The sequence below is a fragment of the Corylus avellana genome, chromosome 1 (assembly GCF_965113065.1).
Source record: "Corylus avellana chromosome 1, dhCorAvel1.hap1.2, whole genome shotgun sequence".
In the NCBI taxonomy this organism is placed as follows: Eukaryota; Viridiplantae; Streptophyta; class Magnoliopsida; order Fagales; family Betulaceae; genus Corylus; species Corylus avellana.
In genome coordinates this window covers 138,926-163,940 of record NC_142490.1, presented here as the reverse complement: position 1 = coordinate 163,940, position 25,015 = coordinate 138,926, and the positions used below count along the sequence as shown (strand labels likewise).

The 25,015-nt window shown below is 38.5% G+C and overlaps 3 protein-coding genes across 8 annotated transcripts; 1 reads left to right on the top strand and 2 right to left on the bottom strand.

The window, feature by feature from the left end:
• The first annotated feature begins 497 nt into the window (after nt 1–497).
• On the top strand, nt 498–4,384 carry LOC132172388 (3-hydroxy-3-methylglutaryl coenzyme A reductase 1). Its single transcript, XM_059583877.2, has 4 exons — nt 498–1,565; nt 2,265–2,446; nt 2,851–3,197; nt 3,705–4,384. Exons 1-4 carry the CDS (start codon nt 580–582, stop codon nt 3,948–3,950), a joined length of 1,761 nt encoding a protein of 586 aa, XP_059439860.2. The 5' UTR covers nt 498–579; the 3' UTR covers nt 3,951–4,384.
• Nucleotides 4,385–7,581: 3,197 nt separating this feature from the next.
• NTRA (NADPH-dependent thioredoxin reductase A) lies at nt 7,582–10,606 on the bottom strand. The gene is made up of 2 exons (XM_059583734.2): nt 9,458–10,606; nt 7,582–7,794 (listed from the first exon to the last, which is right to left on the bottom strand). Exons 1-2 carry the CDS (start codon nt 10,563–10,565, stop codon nt 7,724–7,726), a joined length of 1,179 nt encoding a protein of 392 aa, XP_059439717.2. The 5' UTR covers nt 10,566–10,606; the 3' UTR covers nt 7,582–7,723.
• Nucleotides 10,607–16,149: 5,543 nt separating this feature from the next.
• On the bottom strand, nt 16,150–24,062 carry LOC132170675 (AT-rich interactive domain-containing protein 6). 6 transcript variants are annotated; one of them, XM_059581742.2, is made up of 13 exons: nt 23,855–24,059; nt 22,610–23,483; nt 22,462–22,501; nt 21,452–21,504; nt 20,897–20,942; nt 19,803–19,895; nt 18,491–18,601; nt 18,333–18,384; nt 18,167–18,239; nt 17,972–18,038; nt 17,827–17,877; nt 16,926–17,018; nt 16,150–16,579 (listed from the first exon to the last, which is right to left on the bottom strand). In XM_059581742.2, the coding sequence occupies exons 2-13, from the start codon at nt 23,437–23,439 to the stop codon at nt 16,478–16,480; spliced, it is 1,611 nt and encodes a 536-aa protein (XP_059437725.2). In that variant the 5' UTR covers nt 23,440–23,483; nt 23,855–24,059; the 3' UTR covers nt 16,150–16,477. The 6 variants fall into 6 exon arrangements, with proteins under 6 accessions (XP_059437725.2, XP_059437727.2, XP_059437726.2 ...); XM_059581744.2 differs by having other exon boundaries at nt 22,610–23,479; XM_059581743.2 differs by having other exon boundaries at nt 22,610–23,476.
• Between the last annotated feature and the right edge of the window lie 953 nt (nt 24,063–25,015).

Below are 25,015 nucleotides of genomic sequence, written 5' to 3'. Positions count from 1 at the left end.
AAAATAAGAGAAGTTTTTTTCTACACATTTCATCCATGGGCTGGGATTGGCAGTTTGTTGAAAAAAGTCAATTGGTTTTTTGGTTATGGTAATTTCAAGTGTAAAACTTATTGTTGTACCCATTTATAGACCACTTGGAAGAGCGGGGTAAAAGTCAAAAAGTTACCCTATCAGGATGGCAAATGCTTTTATGCATTCTCCCACCCATCTCCCCAACCATCTCCTCTCTCTTTGATTTATTTATTTTTTTGAAAAAATCAAGATGTTAAAGAGAGAAGATGGTGGGGAAATGGGTGGGGGAATGGATTGTAGCAAGCAAACCTCCTATCGTTATCAGGATAGAAGACACATGCGGAAAAAATAAAAGCGCATGCCACATGGCACGTGTGTGGAGACTGGTCCAGCCCACCAACCTCGTTGCCACTCTCGTGGTCTCCCTCCTCCCGCTATAAAAAAAGGGAACCACCCCCATTTCCTTTCAAACAATTACCAATAAACAACAATTGCCTCTAGATCTGTACCTACATATATATACTAGAGCAAATAATATATATAGTTCCGTCCTGCGCCGGTGCTGACATGGAGATTCCCCCGCCACCCAGCAAGAGCAAGGCCGGCGAACCTTTCAAATCCTACCAGAACTACATGAGGAACAACCTCAACGCACCATCGGATCATGCAGTACTAATCCCACGCCCACTGCCCCTTTACATCACCAACGGGATCTTTTTCACGCTCTTCTTTTCTGCCGCCTACTTCCTCCTCCACAGATGGCGTGAAAAGATCCGCACCTCCGCTCATCTCCACCTCCTCTCCCTCTCCGAGATTGCCGCCATCGTCTCCCTCATCGTGTCTGTCATCTATCTGCTGGGCTTCTTCGGCATCGGTTTCCTTCTTTCCATCATCCCACGTGCTTCCCACGACCACGACCACGACGACGCTTGGGATGTCGATAACAATGCCAAAGAAGACAGCCGCCCCCCGGGCCCTTGCGCCGCTGCCATTGACTACTCCCTCGTCCCACCGGTGGTGACATGTAGTAATAGCACTGCTAATTATGCTACCCCGTTGACGCCCTTGTCTGAGGACGACGAGGAGATCATAAAGTCGGTGGTGTCCGGGTCCACTCCCTCGTACTCGCTGGAAGCGAAGCTCGGGGACTGCAGGAGAGCAGCGGCGATACGAAGAGAGGCCCTGCAGAGGAGTTCCGGGATATCCCTAGAGGGGCTGCCCTTGGAAGGCTTCGACTACGACTCCATACTGGGGCAGTGCTGCGAGATGCCCGTTGGGTACGTGCAGATCCCAGTGGGGATAGCGGGCCCGCTGTTGCTGGACGGAAAGGAGTACACGGTGCCCATGGCCACGACGGAGGGCTGCCTCGTGGCCAGCACCAACAGGGGATGCAAGGCCATCTACGCCTCCGGTGGGGCCGCAACCGTCTTGCTCAGGGATGGGATGACCAGAGCTCCAGTTGTCAGGTTCGGTTCCGCCAGCAGAGCCTCCCAGCTCAAGTTCTTCTTGGAGGATCCTCTCAATTTTGAATCCCTCTCTCTCGTTTTCAACCGGTAACATGCATCTGCTGGACTAGTACTCGTGTGCTTTAATTAATTAATTGTTGCTTTTCTACTTATTATTTATGGTTTTTTAATTACCTCCTGCTCTTTAATTTGTTTTCCTTTCTTTTTCTTTTGTTTTGTTTTCTTTCTTTGAGATTGATCAGTATTTTTAATCACTAGCAATTATTTTTCTTTAATCTCAAATATTATTTTGTGGGTTCTTCTGCTATATATGTTGCACTTGCATGCTGTTTACTTTTTCGTGATTAATCGAGCAGTGATCAACACGTTCCTGGTGTATATATACTAGAAAAATACTAAGAAATGTTTTTTCTGAAGAAAAGTGGGTGATGATAGCATTTCGGATTTCATTCTTGCTTTTCCGTTTGACTTTGTGCTTTTCATGATCACTTATTTATCTTTTTGATGTTGATATATATAGATATACTTTTATTTGAGGATTTTGTCAAGCTACTAATTAATTACGTATTGAAAAAGTTAATTCGTCAGATCTACCAACTCTGATCCTTTTTTTCTTTTTGCTACTAATTAATATATACTATTACTATGTGTTGGCGTTGATTTTTCTTCTTCTTCTTCTTCTTTTTTTTTGTTTGTTTTTGTAAATATTATTGTGTGTTTTTTTAAGTAACCAACAGGCAATATGGTTACTTAAAAATTTTGTTGTATGGTAAACCGGACGTGCAGATCAAGCAGATTTGGAAGTTTACAATGCATGAAATGCGCGATAGCAGGAAAGAATGTTTACATGCGGTTCAGCTGCAGCACTGGGGATGCCATGGGGATGAACATGGTCTCCAAAGGCGTCCAGAACGTCCTCGATTTTCTTCAAAATGACTTCCCTGACATGGATGTCATTGGCATCTCCGGTAAACACCCCTTCCGGTCCGCTTTTTTTTTTTTTTTTTTTTTTTTTTTTTTTTTTTAAGATATTAATAATACTAAAATAATAAGATAGTTATATAGAGATTTACATAATTCGGTCTACAGGATAAAACCTTAAAACTGCATTAAACTTTTATTTTTCTGAGTATTTTTACAATGTATATACGTAACATGCTCGTATTTATAGAAGACAGTAATACTAGTCTTCAAATGTGACGTACTATTCTTAAATATTCAACTCCATTATATATTCTTTAAAAGTGTTCTCCTTGTCAATTTTCTTAGACATATATCTACTTTTCCATGAGCATGCAGTAAAGCTTGTCAGCCAATTTGGTTCATAATTAGAGGCTGTTATTTGATTCCATGAGTATTTTGAAATGCACAGGAAACTTCTGTTCAGACAAGAAACCGGCAGCCGTAAATTGGATTGAAGGGCGTGGGAAGTCTGTGGTATGCGAGGCAATCATCAAGGAAGAGGTGGTGAGGAAGGTGCTAAAGACGAGCGTAGCCGCCCTAGTGGAGTTAAACATGCTCAAAAACCTTACGGGGTCTGCCGTGGCCGGTGCTCTTGGCGGGTTCAACGCCCATGCCAGCAATATTGTCTCTGCAATCTACATAGCCACTGGCCAGGATCCTGCCCAGAATGTGGAGAGCTCTCACTGCATCACCATGATGGAACCTGTTAACCATGGAAAGGATCTCCATATCTCTGTAACCATGCCTTCCATTGAGGTACATCTTTAATTTAATGGTTTTAATTTCTTTTTGTCCTATAATTATTTTTTAATAAATGGTATATATATAGTTTACCAAAACTTAATAATATTATACGATCAGACTTCATAGAATTGTCATCTGTAACCATCCATATGTGATATGTGGCACGTTACAAAATTCATCAGTTAAAAAATTTTATGGATCGAGAATCGCATCCTGTCCCTTTAAGAAAATATTTTCCACTGCATATATATATGACAGGAGACAGGTGCCACGGTAAGTTGCAGAGGCCATGATCCTTGTGAATATCAGTCAGTCCATTATATATATCTAATAAAAATGGCCACAATCTTGTCATGTTGCATGGGTTAACTGGATCTATATATGCTGTTCTTAAGTGTTTTTAAAATGACAAAAAGTAAATAATTAAATAAATACTATTTTATTGACTTATTTGAAAAGTGTTGTTTTATATAAAGAAAGATTAATATATATATATATATATATATTGTTATCTTTCAGGTGGGCACAGTAGGAGGTGGGACCCAACTTGCATCTCAGTCAGCTTGCCTAAACCTAGTTGGTGTTAAGGGTGCAAACAAAGATTCCCCAGGCTCAAACTCAAGGCTGTTAGCCACCATTGTAGCTGGTTCTGTCTTAGCCGGAGAGCTTTCCCTCATGTCTGCACTTGCAGCTGGGCAGCTTGTTAAGAGCCACTTGAAGTACAATAGATCTTCCAAGGATATGTCCAAAATAATATCCCCCTAGGCCCTAGCTAAGGGAAAATCTGATCATATATATATACTCCCTTCCTTTTAAGTGGAGATAATCAATACAATTAATGCCCAGGCCAATTAACAAAATTAAAGTAATGAAGAAAGAAGAAAGTAAAGGATACCATGCACAGAAGTAATAAATTATCAATGAAGACAATGGAGTAAGGGGAGAGAACATGCTGGTGGGCATATATATGTTGGAGGGAGGGGCAAAAAAAAGCTAAGGCTCATCTCCTTCTATATATAGATTATCAAGATATTGGCCGGCCACGTGAGGCTGCAGGTTTTCTTTCCAAGATATGTATGTAAAGTAGCCTGCAATATTTTGTGAGTGGCAGTAGCTGCATGCAATATGCAGTACCATGCCACCATTTGCGTGTGTGTGTTTGTCTCATAAAATTAATGCAACTTAATTGCTTGGACCAAGAGGTCAGGTACGTAGATGGCTGTAATCTTTCTTTCTTTCTTTTTTCTTTTCTTGTTTGGATTAATATTGATCTCAAAATGGGATTAGAGTAGAGCTGTTTACGATCGAGTACCAAGGACGACACCATGCATATACATAAGCTTCACTGCTTCAGTCTGTAATTGGCACGGAAAATCCATAGACTCTGTCTCTAGCTAGCTGGTGCTTCATCCTAGCTACCTTTTTTTTTGTTAAAAAATAATAATAATAATAATAATTCTCCTAAAAGCCATGTCTAGCTAGTTGATTCCCACTTGATCTGTGAGTGACATGCATACCTCTACGGCTCTACGTACCATCACTGGTTGATCGGTATGTTAGGTTGTTTCTAATTTTGTAGTTACGTTACGTGCTGTTCTTAATTAATTTTTTATTCAACTTGTGGAAGCTAGAAGAGAGATCTATATACAGTACGTTCGAATTGAGACGTGTTTCAAAACATGACACAAGGACACATGTCTCTTGTCCTAAAAAAATGGTCTCATGCAACCCGGCCAAATCTCATTCTATCCTAGTCTATTACTATTCGCATGGATTTTTTCTTTAAAAAAAAAAGTGTTTCTTAACCGGTGGGCATTTCTAGTATCCGGACATCATTATACTTTTTAGGCTATGTTTGTTTTGCCATCAAATAATTTACGAAAATGTTTCACATATTTACAGATGTTTGAGGCGACGTAAAATAATAGTCAACGAAAAATCTTTTCTCTTTGACTGAAAATTATTATTTAATTTTAGGAAAATAATTTACGGTTTTCAAAATTGTAAACCATTTTTCAACTTTAAGTATCTCATTCTAGAATTGGTGGACCTTGCCAAGACCCGCACAGGACCCGCTTGGGACTTGTCCCAAACTTGACCAGAACCAGCACAGGACTCGCTTGGGACCTCACCGGAACTTGACTGAGACCCGCCCGGGACCTGCACGAAACCCGCCTGAGACTTGCCCGGGACCTGATCAGGACCGGCCCGTGACCTTGTCAAGTCTTGCCCGGGACACGTCCAAGACCTGACCGAGACCAGCCCGGGACTAGACCAGGACCCGTCGGGACTCCTCGGGGACTTGACTAGGACCCGCCCAGGACCTGACCGAGACCCACCCGGGACCTGTCCAGGACCCCATCGAGACTTGATCGGGACCCGCTCGGGACCTCGCTGGGACCCTGCCGGGACTTGACCAGGACCTCGCCGGGACCCGCCTGGGGCCCTCCATCCCCAGACTTGGCCGAGACTCACCTAGGACCCGCCCGGGACTTGACCGGGACCCTCTCGGGACTTGACCGAGACCCGCCCTGGACCTCGCTGTAACTTGACCGGAACAGCCCAGGACCTGCACAAGACCTGCCAAGGACCCTCCCGAGACTTTCCCGGGACCCTCCCGGGACTTGACCAGAATTTGCTTGGGACCCGACCGAACCTGCCTGGAACCCGCTTGGGATTTACCCATGACTCGCTTGGGACTTGACTAGGACCTCGCCGGAACTTGCCCGGGACCTGCCTGGGACTTGCTAGGTCGGGTCCTAGTCAGGTCTCGACGGGGTCCTAGTCAAGTCCTTGGCAAGTCCCTGGCAAGTCCGGGGTGGGTCCGAAGCAGGTCCAGTTGGGTCCTAGTTGAGTCCCGGGCGAGGCTCGGTCAAATCCCGAGTAGCTCCAGGCAAGGTCCTGGGCATCTCCTGGTCAAGTCCCGGGCAAGTATTTTTATATTTTATTTTTTAAAAATTATTCTATATTAGTATTTTTATGTTGTGAATATAAAAAATATTTGTGATTTTCCGTGCGCGTGCCAAACGCCGGAAAATGTTTTCATCGTAAAATATTTTCTTGTAAAATGACTTTACTGAAAATATTTTACGACGGGAAATATTTTACGCTGAAACAAACAGAGCCTTAAAGTTCAATGAAAAAAAGTACAGGTACAATATGATATACAATTATACATTTCACTTTAACCTTCTAATTTTGTGTTGAATTTGTATCTATTTCGGAAGGAATCCAAAAATTGACAGCCCTAAATATTGTGTTAAATTCGAATTGTGTCAAAGCATGTAAGTATAAAATTATATAAATTAACCTTACTTCACCCCATTTAATTAATTTGATTAGACCCCTTAGCTCTAATCTATTAATTTTGTGTGAGTTCATGTTAAGTTTTTGGAATGTGTTAAAAATTCTTAAACTTAAAATTACATGTGATTTGTTGAGCGAGAGTTGCGGAACCTACTTATCCTCATTAAGTGGGTGCCATACCCCAAGAAGTAGGATATGCAACTCTCTTCCTTCTATCCTAGTTAAGTGGGTGCCATAACCCAAGGAGTAAGTAGGATATGCAACTCTCTTTCTTGTGAAGATTTTACAAATTGCATGCAATTCAAGTAACAAATCCCCCTTTCTTTTTCCCTATTCTAAATAGGAAAAAAAAAAAAAAACATTGTTCAATTTATCAAGGACTATCTTTGACTCTCTCTTCCCAGCCAAATATAGGCTCGCACATCATAAGTCTAAACTAATAATATTGGGGAAAGTAAGCAACTGAAGTTGAGCAGTCGCATCCAAACCCCTGACGTAAACAGAGTTTTTCTTTTTTTCCACCAAAGAGAGAAAATGTGGTTTTACTTTCAAGAATGTAATACATTAACCTTCCATTCTTAAATAGTAATGGCATCTCATCTCGGTTAAGAAACACCGATGGTGCGAAAGAGAAGCAAATGAGATGATATCTATAATTGCCCTAAAGAATAGAGATAATTCAGAGAATCTGTAATGAAACATGAAAGCAGGCTGTGCCTACTGACTCCAAGCTTTCTGATAGTAATGGCATAGAATTTTCAAGGTAGTAGGATAGTTCGAACAACCATAAGGCAGAGGCTATATAAGGAGCCAATAGCTTTTTCAAAAGGCCAATTGCCAGACTTCAGAACTCCCTGATATGCAATTTCTGTGAAAAAACAGTTCAATACAGATCTCCAATCATGCATTACAAATTAATGCAATTAATGTAGAAAATTGTAATTGGTGTAATTTATCCAGTTATTATCCAAATTCCATGATTTAAAGTCGCTTTCAGTGGCCACCGAAACCATCCAAAATACAAAAGTTAGCAATTAAAATTTTCAGATTATCAAACCAATCAATCAAGAAAAATATATTTGATCATATGTAAAATAAAGATAATAATCTATTAGTGCATTCAACAATAACATGCTAAAATCCCAATGACTGGAAAACAAATTACTTGTGCGATTCTTTGTCCTACACTAAACACAGCTTCTAATTGAGAAGCTTTTAATTCCCATAGGTAGTCAATCACTTTTACCCTCCTGGGATCCAATCTCCTGCAAGTAATGTTCTGCGTCCAAGGCTGCCATGCAACCTGCAACAATAAAAAGAAACTAAGTCAGCTAGAGAGTCAAGACTCTAATACATGTTATACTGCCAGTAAAACACAAACTTAATCGAGACAAATTTTATTTGTTTAAGGGGAAAATACACTTTACCCCTCTGAACTATCCACCCATTTTCACTTTTAACCCTGATGTTTAAAAAGTGACACTTTACCCCTCCAAAGTATCTGATATTGACACTTGACCCCATGAAGTACACTTTACCCCCTGAAGTATTTTGAGTTGACACTTTACCCCCCCCCCCAAAGTAACTAAGTTTTGGGGGAGTAAAGTGTATTTTCCCTTTTGTTTAAAAAATAACTTTTGCTAATCAAAGAAACCCAAATACTGGTAATAACAACATGTTAACTCAACAATGGTAGATGCTATGGCCAATATTACAATGAAATCCATAACAAACATGATCTCTATAGTATGTTCTATGAACCAGAATGAAATAGAAAAGAGCAGCAGCCATTCTGTCCATCTCCGAAATTAAGGAAAAACAAAAATGTGCGTTCCCAGTAGTAGAATCAGAAAGCTTGGAGTCAGCAGGCACAGCCTGCTTTCATGTTTCACTGCAAATTCTCTGAATTATCTCTATTCTTTAGGGCAATTATAGATATCATCAAATATTAACCATACCAGCATAGCCAAAAGAATTAACTCAAAACTTCCCTTCACCAATGTAGCTAAATAATAATAGCAATTTTAAATTTTTTTTTTTTTTTTTTTTTTAAAAAAACAAGCCTAGTCAACTACCTTGCGGTACATTCAGCTTGTGAAACTAACGTTGAGTTCAAGCTTAATTTAAACTTGTGCAGAAATCAGACATTCATGTCCAATCAATTTATAGGTCACCAAGCGCTAAAATAAGTCAGAACCCAGCTCAATCTCGGCCTGACATGCTATTTGAACACAATTCAAGGGGTCAAAAATGGGTGGGACACCAGCAGCTTCTCACCATTCAGATTTATGAATACTCAATGTTCCAAAACCCTTTTTTTTTTTTAAGTAATTGAAATTCATTAAAAAGCGTAAAGTTGCAACCCAAGTACACCTAAAGAATATATGAAAACCACCTAACCAGTAAAGAAAAAAAATCAAGAAAATCAAGAAAGCTAGAAAAATGAAAACAATCCAGGATAGCCGTCCATTGGTATAGTGTATGTTCCAAAAAGTCAAAAACTATGTTAGACAAGCTTAGGTTTGCTCAATTATGGGCTCAGCATCTTAAAAAACTACTGTGCCTTAGATCAGGACTTACCAATCACTGATTTGCATATGAGAGATGGTTATCAAGCCAAGCCCAAATGGGTCATGAATGAATTTGTTTGTGGTCAAATTCATCGACAAAGGGAGACTAATACGACAATGCAACAGGTTAATTAGACTTAACGGACCAATTAAGAAAGGATAAATCGTCTCTGTTCTTGTAAGCAGGCCCATTTTCAAGAAGAAAGCAACAAGAAAAGAAGAGAGTAAGGACTACAGAGAAGAGTGAACCAGAGGGTACGTTGAGAACTATATCAAATGGATATTACATAATTCGCTACGCAAAACGATAATCATAAATAAAACGATTAAGTAAAAATCCAGATTCCAGAAAATCGATATTGGAAAAACAAAGGGGCGAGAGAGATAGTGACAAACCAGTGCCGGCAGCGGTAACAGCTTGCCTATACTTCTTGTCCTGGACGTCCCCGGCAGCAAAAACTCCGCGCACGCTGGTCTGAGTGGTCCCTGGCTTTGTGACAACGTAACCATCCGAATCGAGCTCCAGCTGACCATCCAAGAACTTGGTGGCCGGCTCGTGTCCTATCGCGAAGAACAACCCCGAGACCTTGAGATCCGAAACCTCCCCGCTCACCAAATTCTTCACCTTCAGCCCTCCCAAAACCCTATTATTCTGAGTTTGGTCCCCGTAGGCCTCCACGACGGCCGAGTTCCACAGCACCTGGATCTTAGGGTTCGTCAAGGCCCTCTGTTGCATAATCTTGGAGGCCCTAAACGTATCCCTCCGATGGATGATGTACACCGTGGACCCGTACTTGGTGAGGAAGGTAGCTTCTTCCATGGCCGAATCCCCGCCTCCGATGACCGCCAGGGGCTTATTCCTGAATATAGGGGCCGCACCGTCGCACACCGCACAGGCCGAGATCCCACGGTTCCAGAAGCCATTCGGGCCCTCCCCAGAGCCTGAGAAGTCCAACCGCTTGGCCACGGCACCGGTGGCCACGATGACGGAGTCGGCAGCAACAGTGATGGAATCGGCGAATATCTTGAAAGGGGTGGTGGAGAAATCGACCTTGTTGACGGTCTCGGTCAGAATATGGGTGCCGAAGCGGAGGGACTGGCTGCGGCACCGATCCATGAGCTCGATGCCGTTGATCCCGTCGGGGAAGCCCGGGAAGTTCTCGACCTCGGAGGTGGTCGTAAGCTGTCCGCCGGGGGCGATGCCGTTGGCCATCCAACCCTCGAAGAGGATGGGCTTCAGCTCTGCGCGGGAGGCGTATATAGCTGCGGTGTGGGCGGCTGGGCCGCTGCCGATGATGCACACCTTCGTTTTGAGGGTCTGGAGGTCATCCATGGCGGAGGCGGAGGCGGAGGCGGAGGCAGAGGTCTGAGAAATGGTGGCGGAGGCTACTTTGGGAGAAGCTGTGGCTGCAGTGACAGCGGCGCAGGTGGAAGCCAGTCGAACAAGGCTGCAACCTTTTTTTACCAGACTCAGCAACAGCTTGTGGCCAGGGCTACGGTTCATGTCTCTCGCCTTTTCTACGGCATTTTCAGACTCCTTTATTTATTTAATGAATTATTGCTATTTAGAATTTACTACTTACTAGTACACGTATTTACTAAAACGTGTTCGATCCCCTTTACCTACTTCGAACTCCAAGTATTATTATTATTATTATTATTATTTAAAAAAAAAAATTGGACAATGTAGGAGATATGTTTATGATGGTATTGGTAAAAGTTAATTTGTTGAAATATATAAGGGAGAGGCAGAGGCAGAGGTAGAGGCAGAGGCATAGGCTCATAGGCTCATAGCCTCGCTCCCAAGAAAAGGTTGCATTTCTTCTTGCTTGCCGATTGGGCGGGAAAAAAATGCGTTTCTTGCCTCCCAATCCCAAATGCCTTAATTCAATCTTCAACCTCTATATATATATATATATATATATATATATATATATATATATATACACAAGAAGAGAAGATGCCTTGGTTGCCTTTGATGGGATTACATTCACGGGAATCGGCCTGTACACCCTAATGACTAATGTCTTGGGAAATGGTAACCTATGTCTTAAGAGGACTCTTGGGAACAAAATTCTCTTTACTTTATATGCCTTGAATGAGCAATGACATTCTTCGTAATCATCGTATATATTTGTTAACGACGGGCTTGGGCTTTTTTAGTCTTCACTAGTCTTTTGCTCTTACAAAAACCTCTATTAGTCTTTGGAGAGGGCCGCACTAGAGTTAGGACTCACACCTAACAAACGAATTGAGTGATCAGCCCGGCCCAATTTTGGATGAATTTGTCTTAAGAGGTGATGTAAAAATAAAAACTTGAGAGATCCCTTATAATTTTTTTACTGGTTGAGATTTAATTTGAAATTTGTCATGAGAAAGAGAGATTGGAATCAAATCGATTCTGGACCAAGCATAGCCCATTAGACCATCTGAAAAGTGATTAGCTTAAAAAGAGGAAGCATTAAGCAATTAGTGACTCACCAAATTATTTTTTTTTCGAAAAAAGAAAAAAAGAGAGAGAGAGAGTAAAAAGGCAACAAGAGGGAGGATCTATCTATTATTAGTGATAATGGGAAAATCCGCTTTTCTCAATTATATACCCAAATGGTAGGTTGTAGGCATCATCATTACAACTTAAAAAGTGAGCTTCTTCCGCAAAATATGATGACTGCACTTTTTAATTGTCAATGAATATTTTTATTTTATTTTTTAATTTACTTAAATAATTCTTAACCTTACAATCTCCATAAAATATGGACTAAATTATATGTAATTGTTTAGTGGAAAGGTGTCAAATGTGTTAGGTGGTCATACCTACTGAGAACTTTCTCAGGACCGCCACCACCACCTCATGGAAAATAGTACCTCAACAGCGAGCAGCAAATGAACAACTTTCAAAAGGTCAAAAATGAACAGCTAGAGGGATTAATTACTACAAGTACAAATCCTTTTTTTCTTAATTTTGTACAGATTAGCCATGGCCGGCCCATGGATCATGGATGGTATGATCTCATATTTCAAGCACCGCCTGATGAAGAAGAAGGCAATCAAATGTAACTAACTATATGTAAAAACGCAACAAAATACAATTAGGGAGACGTACAGATATACCGGTACCGGGCGGAGGATATACATATATATATATATATAAACTCCTCGATCGATCCAGAGTCCATCACTCCATCCTATCTTTGGACGGCTGGGTTTTGATCCACAGAAAGAGAGGAGCGCTTGATAAACTCTAAGCAGTCCGCAATAGCTTCGGCATAGAAAGAATTGGACCTCCCAAACGATCTCAACCTACTGTGATGATGATCGGGTCGACCCATGTTGGTGTTGGGTACCAGCTTGGTAACCAAACTCCTGCTGCTGCTGCTGCTGCTGCTATTATTCCTCTTGCTGCTATATTTTGTTCGGCCAAGACCTTTCTTTAATGATTTCAGAGCTTGCCCATAAGAAGACCTCCATCTATTTAAGAGCTTGAACAAATAAATGAACCTCTCACGTAGTCTCTGAACGGAAAATCTTTTGGGGTTTAGCCTGAAGCCTCTGCTTCCACGGCACGATCTCCTGATCATGCCGTTGCCAACCTTGTTGTAGCTCATATTACCCATACGTACGTCTCTATTGCGGGCGGGCGGGCGGGATGCGTTTTTTGGATGTTGAGGCCGGTGAAGATCGATGATGAAGGAGGTTTAATTGGAGGGAAGGAGCTTGGAAATTAATGGCTTAAGTGTTTTTTGGACTTTTAATAAGACGTACAGTGGTGTTTGCAACGTGAAATGTGACCAGGACCAGGTTAATTAATTAATTATAAATTTAAAATAAGTTTTGGAAGAATGGTAGGGGCCCAGCTAGGGGGGACAAGGGAAAAAGACTCTTCCAATTAGGTGACTAAAGCAGGCAGCCCTCCCTATTAATCAGACCAAATTGGAATCCAAGACTAATTTAATTAATTTTTTTTTGGGGGGGGGGGGAGGGGGGCTACTTCTTTTGTATTATTATAATAGCATGCAATGTTTAATCAAGGTGCAAATTTCTGCTAGTCTAACAGTTTTTTGACTTACGAAATGTCTTTTATGCTAGGAGGTGGCTTACTTTTCAATGCGAGTGATGGATGTTTTCTGTATTCCATTACTAAATGATCACGTACGTACACTTGGATTGCTTTATACCGTCATAGATAATTGACATTATAATATTAATAATGCATACTAATGATAAGTGAGATCGAGATGGTTGTATATTTGGATTACAAAAACTAATTTATTTTTCACTTTCGTGATTTTTTTTTTTGGTCTTTTCAACATTTGGAATTGACTACAAAGTGCCTAATTCATGAATGAGAGATGGCCTCCGATATATCTTAATTAGTTGTCTAAGCGCGTGGTCAAACAATTTGAGGTGTGAAATCCACTTGTTTAAACAAGTAAATTCTATCTAAAATAAATAATTCACACGAGATCTATGTTCGAATAAATAGTTAGGCAATCCAAAACTTATTTAAATAAGTTTATATTCTTTGAATATCTCAATTTTGGATTTGGATTCTTGGAATTCTTAAGAGAATTTCAGTTTCTGAAATTTCAGATCTAAGCCATTCATTTTTATCCAAGAGTCATTATCTAGCCACGTGTCTCATTGCTAATAAAATAATGATGATTATTAATATTATTAAAAATTTATTATTATTTTATTAGTAGAAGGACACAGCAAAATAATAACTCTTGAATGGTCCTCAAGGGGTAGCTCAATTGACTGTGGACCACGCCTAATAAAACGAAGGTCACTAGTTCGAATCCCCCATCCCCCTTCCCTTGTGTGGACATGTCAAAAAAATAATAATAAATAAATAAATAACTCTTGAATAAAAATTGATGACCTTAATCTAAAATTCCAAAAACTAAAATTGATGGCCTTTTGATGAATTGATTGTATTTTGAACAGTCAATTGAATGCTATAATGAAGGCAAAAGAGTGATTAAAGACCGATTACAGCTCTTGAGTAAAAGACTAAAAGAGCCTGTTATTCTACGGATAAAAAAATAAAATAAAATTTGATTGGAGAGAGTAGCATCTCTTAGGTCAACAACGTTGGTCATCAACAACTCAATCCAAGATTTTGATTTTAGTGCAAAATTGGTAGCCGAGAAAAGGTTTTCATACTATGCACGAGATTTAACACGTGGAAGGCAGATGATTTTTCATTCTTTTCGAGTGTTGACGTGGGAGGCCAAGAGGTTTTATGCGTGTTTGTGTACACTAATAACCATCATTGACTTTTCATATCTTGACTGGCAACTTCATGTCAGAAACCCTATATTGACTAATTACCGGATATTTCCCTGTCAGAACCATAACGACCACAAAATTCTTGCAAACTTATAGACAAGTGCAATTGAAAATTTGAAATGGCCCTTGAAAATGGGCGAGCCTTTTTTTTTGATTACGTGGCTTGGATTGGAGTGAGGGCAACCCATTACAACATTAGCATCCGATTCTTCAAAAAAAAAAATCTTTATATATTACTGTAGAATTTTATCCAAGATGAAGAATGGTAAAAAACCGAATATAGAGATATTTTAAGGTGTGGTTAACTATAATTTAAAGAGAAAAAAAAAAAAAAAGGTACTTGTCTTCTTATAATCCATTGCAAGCCAATTCTAATATTTGTTACCTTTGCGTAGTGCTATTCTTTACATGAATTACATTTATATATCATACTCATTTTGTGTTGGCTAAGATGATATATTTTTTTTTTTTTTATATGTCCACACAAGAAGGAGAGGGACTACGATAACATGTTTGAATTGACTTACTATGTTAGTTACTTAAAAACACAAGAAAACAAAACAAAAAACAAAAAGACTCACTTAAAATAAAGGGCAGAGGAAAGGGATCGAGAGAGGGGTAATGACATTCTAGCCTCGCCAAAAATTCTTTACCACTATATAAACACAAAAAGTTGTTTTTCCCATCTTTTGACAAACAAATGTCCCATGTGACTTGACTGTTGTGGATAAATCTGTCTTCTTTCATTCCAAAAAATCTAGAGCATAAAAATTAAAAACACTCTAAACAGAAAGAGTCAATTGCTCTAGGATTACAATGTCCCTGAATATCACAGGGGATTTCTTCATCCAGATTTTTTCAATGAAACCTTGCCATTTTGGCCAGACCATGAGCTGCAAGTCACTTGAGTAATTGAAATTACTTTCTTGTAAAAAAGTTCAAAAAAAAAAAAAAGTAAATAATAAATAAAAATGAGAGTCCATTTGGGATTGAATTTGAGAAATCGAGCTTTTAAGTCAAAAAGAGCTTTTGAGCAAAAGCTTCATTTTTAAGCTTTTGCTAAAAGTACGTTTTGGCAATATTTAGGCTTTTTGAACCCTTAAAAGCGCTTTTAATTTTTTTACCAAATGAATACTTTTTTCTTTAAACGGACTTTTTAAGTGTTAAAAGCAATTTTAGACCCCTCAAACGCAATCCCAAATAGGCCCTGAGACCTAACATGAATATAAAAGGTGCTGTGAAATTAAAATTAGGGAAAACATTATAAAGACCCCCTTGAACTTCTGCATTTTGACATAACCCCCACAAAAGTTCAAAAACTCTTAATTTCATCTCTTAAAACTTCTAATTTGATACAATCTCTCCCATCTGGCTTAAAACAAATAGTAAAAACAATAAACTAATCTTTATACCCCTAAAACTTTTATAAAATTCAAATCCTCCACAGGATTTAACGCCAAATCCTAACGGAATAAGTAGATTGCATCAAATTAAAAGTTTTAAGGATGTAATTGCCAATTATTTTAACTTTGTGAGTTTTCTTAAAACACTTGAAAATTCAAGAATCATTTGTGAAGTTTCCTCTTAAAATTACTTTTAACTTGTCAAAAGTAATAATATCCAATTTGATACGCAATGGTGGCATGTGAGGCCTCGATGTCATCTTTTAAAATTTGGAACCATAATTGCAAAATGAGAGAAAGTTCGAGGGGCTAAAGTATACTTTTTCCAAAAAAAAAATATACCCGATTTCCGCTGCTTATTTTACATTCAAGGTATGAGTAGTAATAACAGCATAAGTTAATTATTAGTGAATTAATTTAGAGAGTTACAAACGTAGCCAACAGAAATAAAGAACTATTTTAGTATGTAAAAGCTCGTCATTTATCATGGAAGCGCAACCTACCTAACTGAAAACCACCACCCACCCAACACCCAATGTAATCATCGATTCCAATTTCCATTGTCAAACTGCACTAATACGGTAAAGCTAAAATACACGAGAGTTGAGGCATTAAACTTGACAATACAAAAAACTTGGGTGCTATGGTTGGGTAGAGAGTTTAGACTTCCACTAAATGGCCTCACGTCCATCCTTCCAACTACTTATTAAGTCGGTCACCACTACTCTGACTGCTCAAATGGGACACGAACAAACAACTGTCCATGCAGAGTTACCACAGCTGATGTCTGGTGTGGGTCAATTCTTGACGGTAAGCTCACAATCTTGTCAAACAAAACCAAATTCCACTGAGTGCGCTACCCAATTGAAAATACTAAAGAAACCAAGTAAAATCCCAATAAAAAGACAAACAAACAACTGATGCAGGAAAAACCCAGAGTCAACAATAATCCATTTCAGTGCTTTAATTCCTGGGTTTGTTTTGGATTTTTCAGAGTGCTTTCGAGTCCATTATCCAATCTGAATGTGATTCTATCAATTTTTCAGTTTTAAAAGTTTCTAATCTTGTCTTATCTTATTCTTGAGTTAACCAAATTAGTATTTTGAGATTAAAACAAAAACACACCTTCTCAGTTTCAATTAAAAACAAATAATAATAATAATACACACCTTTTTGAAGGGTGTGACACCCCATGGGTTATCAGCATGCTCTGGTTCACCGCTTATAACGAGGCGTCCCGCTGGGTCTGACTGAACACGCACCTGAGCTTGCCAGAGAACAAGGTAATGAATACTAATTGCAGCACACAGACCTTGGTCATTGTTATATACAGAGAACAAAATATCTAGATTGATTAATGCTACATTTGTATCTGTTGCCACAATTTTCCCTTTGTTTCAACCTATTAACAAGCATTAAAATGATGAATCTACTAAACGTTCAGCTGCAGTGATTAATTCTAACAAGTGTAACTCGGTATTCTATTTTCTAATTTTACTTTTTGTCCAAAGTGAACCAAGACCACACATGTCAAATACCCTTCTCTTGCATAGTAAACCCACAACCCTGACCAAAGACCGCTAGCAGGCTAGTTGGCACCTTCTTTATTCTCGCATCTTATGAAACCAATGCCGAGTCAAGAGTTAGGAAAAAAATGGACTTCATTTTTTTAAGCTAGTTGAGGATACCACAAACTAACTCTTCAGATTATTCACGTTTTGCAGACCCCCATAGGATCAAAAAAACACTTGTTCCACTCACTGTAGTTATACATAGTTGGTAATGTGCGCTGATGCCCTATCTGCCATCATTAAAGAAGAAACGTGGTACAATGAAACAGGTATGCAATATAGCAATTTCTAACACTTGCACACTGATTCCCTGTGCATGTATAGATGTCCCAGGCAACCTTAAGCAGCTGCCACATAATTATGCACCACCAACTCCAATGGTCAAAGGACACATTGTCTAAAGAACTTATTAATTTCCAAAAGGAAATTGAATTGGATTATATAGTAGTAAATGCAAAGGAAGAAAAAAGAATACGGTTACACGTATGCTTATACTAACCTCCTCACGGAGAAGGCCTGGAACCAAAGCATAGACCTCAAAACAATCTTTCTATACACACAAAATTTCACTCTAATTAGTTAAAGAACCTGGAAATGCATATTTCCCTTCAAATAAATAAATAAATGGGTGATACAAATCTTACAGTTTTCTGCACGTTGATCTTCACCCAATCAGCTGGGGGCCCAATATCAACCACCGCTGAGTCGAGTCTAGCCACATACACACAAAAACCAAATCATTAACCCAATGCCACTGTATAGTTTGGAACATGGCATCACTTTGTCACATCAATAAACTGTCAACATATAAGAAGTTTTGCTGCAACAAGAATCTTAACTGTGGTTTAGATACTTTGGTACGGGCAGCTTTGACTGTATGTTCCACGTAAGGTTTCTTCCGTTTAAGTAAACCTAAGGGCAATAGACAAAGATCCAAACTGAGAAGGAAGCTGTCTACCATCTGTCACACTGTTAATGATGAGAATACAGATGGAGGGGTCATACCAATGTTCTTAAGTTGCTTTTCACGCTTTTGCATTGAAATAGGATTCTTATCCTGTATGATACCATTCTATCATATTTCTATATCATTATAAAACCTATGCACAAAGTAATGTATGATAAAGGAAAAATGAATGCACAAACTTCAATATTCACCAGACCTTAATTATTGGGTCACTAACTTCACCATTACCAAGAAGACGTTGCGAGTGCCAACCCTGCATAGCACGTGCGGCAGCATCCCTACGTGCTCTACCTGATCCTGAAGCCTGCTTACCACCATCACACATAGAAAGAAGTTCAGAACAGTATAATTGAGAGACATTACTGCTTAGAAACCTACTGTTGTAGAGGGAAGTCAAAGAAAATCTTTGATAATTGAGTCAATCGGATAACATGTTTAGCTTAACAGCCACTAACACTTCTCGGATTGAAGTTACACAGGCACCCATGGGTTTTAAACTCCTGACCTATTGGGGGAGGATGAGTCATTTAAGCTACAAAACCATGACACAAGATAAAATATTTTCAATGCTTTCTAAAAGGTATATCTAATTGGTGATTGGTCCAGGGTTACAATTGAACAAAGTTTGCCAAACTTGAACCCAACTTTGTGATATATTACATCCATTACTGTTTTAGATTTTAATATAGGGCAGACTAAGTAAATGTTGAGTAAGTATCCGCCCACTGAAAAATGACCCTATTAAGACCCCTTTGAAATTTCCCGAATGTCATTTCTGGTAGATTTTTATGTTGTCAAACTTAGATATGATAAGTATCAGCCAACTAACCTAAAACCTGACTCTGAAAGTCATCAACATCAAGCCTAACTTGCATTATATGAAGTTGATCTAAGACACCAGGGGCAGAAGGCTTTTAGGCTATAATCTTCATGCTTTGGTGGCCACAGGTTAGAAAAGACACGTGGTATTAGGTCCAGAGGTGGAAGACTTAATTTAGGAGAGGGTTTTGATTGCTAGAAACAGTAATTCTGCTTGCAGGATTTTCAAAATAGAAGGAAAGTTTTCTTGAGCTTCTAATGTCCTGTGTCAGAAGTATCTGCTTTCACAACCACTTAGCCTAAGTAGAAAATGATCTACCTAGGAGTTCGAAAATGATCTACCTGGGAGTTCACCGAAGGCACATAGCCCCAACTCAAATCGACCTAAACTTGATCACTTCAAAAACTAAACTCTTAGCAACTCAATTACATTCATTAGTTTACCTCTTGAGCATGACAGGTGACAATACATTGGGTAAATAAATTTCCATATGCCTAGGATGATACATACATACAAGTACATATACATTCATACATGTGTGTGTGTGTGTGTGTGTGTATAAATCATAGCAAGTTCAATGAACGTGGCATAAATCAAGGAATCTAAGAGGAAAATGAAGGACCATCACTTACCTTCAATTCGGCACCAAATCTAAGGAAAAAGTCCAAAATCAAAGTTTGACACCAACCTGATTTTCAATATTCATAGGCTCTGAGTGGGAAGCAGTAGGTACATTAAGCTCACCACCGTGTGTTTTATGCCTTTCATAATCAAGGAGTGCCTGAAGTAACGCAAAACAGTAGTAAACAAGTTACTTAACGATTAAATAAATATAGCATGATATATAATGAAATATTATAAAAGTAAACTAATGAATCAAACTGACACAAATAATAAACAGGCGCACTTGAAAATGAGGGCAACACAACTTGTAGACTAAGAGCAATACCACAAAGAAAGAAAACTCCAAAATAATTCAACCAAGCCCCAATAGCAAGTACTTTCTACACAGACAAGCAACAATTCTCATTAACCATGACTTTTCAGAAAGATGGGAAGACATTGTTTTAGGCCTTCATGAAAAAAATGGTCAAAATCATAGCATGCGAATCAGTCCAGTAATTAAATTAGCATAATTCCATGTTTCTTAATCCAACAAGTATAATAACACATCATATTTCAGAACGAATATAGTAACATCACTTCTTATACATATTAGCCATTGTGTATCCATTTGCATAACACAGTAGAATGCCAACTGTCTGGGAGATATTAGTTAAGACGGACCTATACGAAAGACTATGCATCTGAAAAGGCTGGGGATGCTGCAATAAGCCCAAGCATATACGGCTATCCACCAGCACCCACCACTGCAGAAAGCAATGCAAAACAAAAAGGTGCAGGACCAGTATATAACACGTCAGAGGAGATACCTCCTTCACAATGAACAACTTAAAACTCATGTAATCATTTCATAATTCCATACAATCAACCATGTAATGGTGATATACTAAATCAGATATGCAAGCACGCATAAACATACACATGAATTGAGGAGTGCTAGGATGAGAAATATCTCTCTGGAATAAAAAAAGATGACATGAATTTCCACAAACTCATGATTTTGTCAGAGTTTACAAGTGAAAGAATAAGAGTTCTGTGACCTTAGTTTGAACAGGTTTGCAATACAAAAACAAGTAGATGTCACAACCTACATAAAAATCTATAAAACAATTGCAAAAATTTAAAAATAAATAAATAAAAATATCAATCTGAAATCACCTTCTCATAAAAACCTCGGAATGTCCATGAAACTGTAGTGCATGTTCTGTGAAAGGAATAGAAAACGGAGAGAAATAAATTAGTTAACATATCCAAATAGAGTATACGTCCATTTCCACCCCCACCCCAAGGAAAAAAAAAAAAGGAAGAAAGAAATCCCATATTTACTTATGGGAATAAGGTATCTGTATTTTTCCATCCAAATTTTAATAAAGATTTTAACAAAGACTCTTCTCTTATATTCTTTCTTTTTTTTTTTTTCTTTTTTTTGCTTTCTATAATATTTTTAATAGGAACTTTCTTGCATGACATCATATGTGGCAAGACATATGATGCAAATATCATAGAGTTGATCATCCTAATAGCTGAGGAGAACTAAGTTTTTTTTTTTTGATAAGTACCTGAGGAGAACTAAGTTACCTACAATATATTTCCTAAGGAAAGTATCCTAAATTTTAAAGGAGAATTAAAACTCTTTATGGATACTTTATACAAGGCAAAAATCAGTCCACAGCTCTTATCTCATGTGCTAGATAATAACATATTTTTCCTTACTTTGGGGGTTTGAAAGACTCTCCCACTTGTCGCCACAACTTACAAGAAGTCACCTATCCATAAAGAGAAACCAATAATGTACAACTGTCAGCAACAACCAAACAAAACGCTTCTGAAAATTTCTATTGATGGCACACAATTCAATAGTAGTTTGTAATATTCATTCATAGCACATAATTACACCAAGAAAAAAACCCTATATTAAATTTGTGTATTCCTGGACCCGATTTCATTGTAGCTTCCATGTATTTTTAGACTTTATTAAACTTCAAGGTCCATTTTGTACCTTTTCTTCACTTTCTTCCTTGTTTAGGGGTGCCATTTTGCATCCTCCCTGTGCAGTTGCGTTTTACCCCCTTATGGTGCCTTTTATAATATATTTAGTTGTCCCACAAAAAAAAAAAAAAACCAAGAGACAAAAGCTATACATCATGAAACTTAAAATGAAAGAACTGAAAGAACTGACACAAAAGTTCACAACAGGTGGATGTGCCATTTCCAACTATCCATTACTAGTTTAAAAATTTGACGCAATTAGAGTTTGATCAAACCAAGGAAATTTCTAAATCATGACAACATTTAACTCTTCTCTTATAGGTTAATCTTGGAAGCATCCTACATAGACAAAACAATAACTACACACCGAAAAGGTAAATCCTTACAAAACAACAAAAATAAATACATATTATTAAGATTTTCCCATTTCAGAGCATCATTATATCTCAGTTCTCATATTTCTGAAAATGCATTTTTCATTATGATTTGTATAGAAAACATAATAGTATTTTTAGTTGCAAGGATGCCCAAAGTGCACAGTATGTGTCTACCGCATGTCAGCCAAGTAATCAGGAGTAAACGAATGTAAACATCCTAAACGTTAAAAAAGGATATAGCAAGGAGTGCTTGAGAGGTCTTCCATATGTCCTATGACAAATTGCACCTACTAACTTATGCATGTGAAAATGGTAACTTCATTTGATTAAATATGTACAAGAGAAAACAACGCATACCTTATCATAGCCACCCAATCTAGTCACTGCTCTCCACAACCTTGTCCCAATAAGAAGTTTATATAATTAGTCCAAAGTAGGAATCTTTTTCCAACATATATCATTAGTTAGAAAACAATATGACTATAAATGATCAAGAGAAACTCACTTAAGGCAATTCAGACCCTCCCCATAAAACTTAGGAGGCTTGAATTCCATGCTCCTCTCCCTAAAGAAATTTTCCAGCTCCTTCATGAAAGCTGATTGATCTTCTTCTGTTCCGGATTCAGAACCTTCAGACATATGGTCCTCGTCCAAAAGAAATGAGTGCTTTGAGTTTGAGTTTCCATTATTTACAGGCGTAGTAACATCTTTCTCATTCTGAATTTGAGGTTTTATATCAGAAAGTCGAGCACAAGGCGAATTAGGTTCATTATGACTTGTAGATGAGGTTAGGGTGTCAGTATTGCCAGCAGTCTTGGTATCAGGCACTTGACAAGCTTCAGTTTTGGCAACTGCAACAGCTGGTTCAGCAGTCTCAAGATGACATGTGGTGGTGGTGTTGTGGTCACCATCTGTATTACTCTGTGGCAATTCAATGTCTTCGGTCTTGACATCAGAGGCGGATAGAGTATCGGGTTTGACTAAATCTTGGTCTCCATTTAAAAGGCCCGAGGACGGAGGCGAATCTTGAGTTGGTTGGTCTGGATTGGACTGCGAATCCGTGATATTGTTATTGATAAGGGGAGATGCAGTCCCATTTAGAACCGGAATCAGGGTTTCATCCAGTGACACAGAATGAGGAGGAGGATGAGAGTCATGGGGTTCATGTTCATGTTCATGTTCATTTTCATGCTCATGCTCATGCTCATGCTCATGTTCATGTTCATGTTCATCAACTTGAGCATTGGGATTGGGCAAAGCAACCTCCACGGTGGCGGCCACTTCTTCTTGTCCACTCTCCTCATTCTCCTTTTCCTTCTCCTTGGAATCACTCATCTCGGCTTCTAAGCACGTCGGTAATTAAATTACTTCCCTGCTTACTTGTTAAATAAGATAAATAGTAAACGAACAAGAAAAGTAGGGCTCTTTATCTACATTTTCTGAGTTGAAGAAATAAAATCAGGAGAAGAATGCTGCAAACTATGAATTAACAATTTTCCGAATGTCTTCCGAACCCTAGGTGTTGTTTCTTCATTCCAAATAACATAAGTAAACAAATCAAATATAAAAAAAAACAGCCTTTACAATGGCCAATCTCCTACTCGGCGAAGCAGATTGCAAATGCGTAAATCCCAACACGTCAAATTCTAATAAAATTAGATCATTCCCCAGAATTTTCTTTTATTTCCCCAATGAAAGTATAAATTTGCCAAAAAAAACATAAAACAGGTAAAAGTAGGAATTTTTGTACCTGTTTCGAAATTGGAGGAGGCTTCAAGCTGTGAGGACAACAAGATCAAGAACAAATAATGATAACGAAGAGCTTACAAAAACGATAAACCCTAATCCTCTTCTATTTTACTTCTTATGTTTTCAGTTACGAATTATTTCGTAATATATTTAATTTAATTTAATTTTAACTAAAAGTCTAAAACGCATTTTCTGCCGGGACCGGGAGTGGCAGAGTTTACGACACGCACGCGGACACAACACAACAATTCAACAAACGACGTCGGAGGATTCTGCTTTCTGCTACTAAATTACTAATACTGTGTTGTTATTTGTTTTTTAATGGGATGCGGTCCACTGGACCGGTTGGGTCCAGGACAACAAAAGGCCCATTTTATTGGGGCAATGGGTAATGGGTTTGAGCAGCTGTTAATGGCGTTAGTTACTTGCCCGGGTCTCGTGGAGGCATAAAATGGTTACCACAATTTTAAAGTCGGCCCACACAACAGGAGTCATATCTTTATCATTCGTTGAGATGCTCTCGAAACATCTCCTTTAATGGATTATCCCACAAATTAAGCCAGCCCATGAGGCCAAGATTTCGTTGTACGAAATTGGCTTTTGGAACAACCCATTTATCACGTTGACTTTTTCTTTTTTTTTAATAGTATTGTTATTTTATGTTTTTGTACGTACGTATTGAAATTAAAGACACTGGAAGCTCTCCATTTTCATTTGTCATTAATAATTTATCTTCCATATTTTATATATATGTTCTTAATACTTTTCGGCTATTGAAAAAAAGTTATGACTTAAAAGAAAGTAAAGGGAGTGGAATTTGGAAAGAAAAGCAAAAGGAAAAGGGTGAAGTGATGGAGAGTGAGACCCAACTGCGCAACACGGAATTATGAGAAACAGAAGTGTGGAATAAGCGTGATGATATTGATAAGAAATGGGGTCCGAGTGAGGCTGAGACCCAGCTGCGCAACGCGGAATTAATGATGAGAAACCAAGTGCGGAATAAGTGTGGTAAGAAATATTATATTGGGGTCCCGACGAGCATCTCCAACAACAACTTTTATTTTATTATTATTTAAAATACAACTTTTTCATTTTATTTACTAGTTTCTTTTTTCATTACACAACAATTTTTATTTTATTATTCAAAATATAATGCTGAACG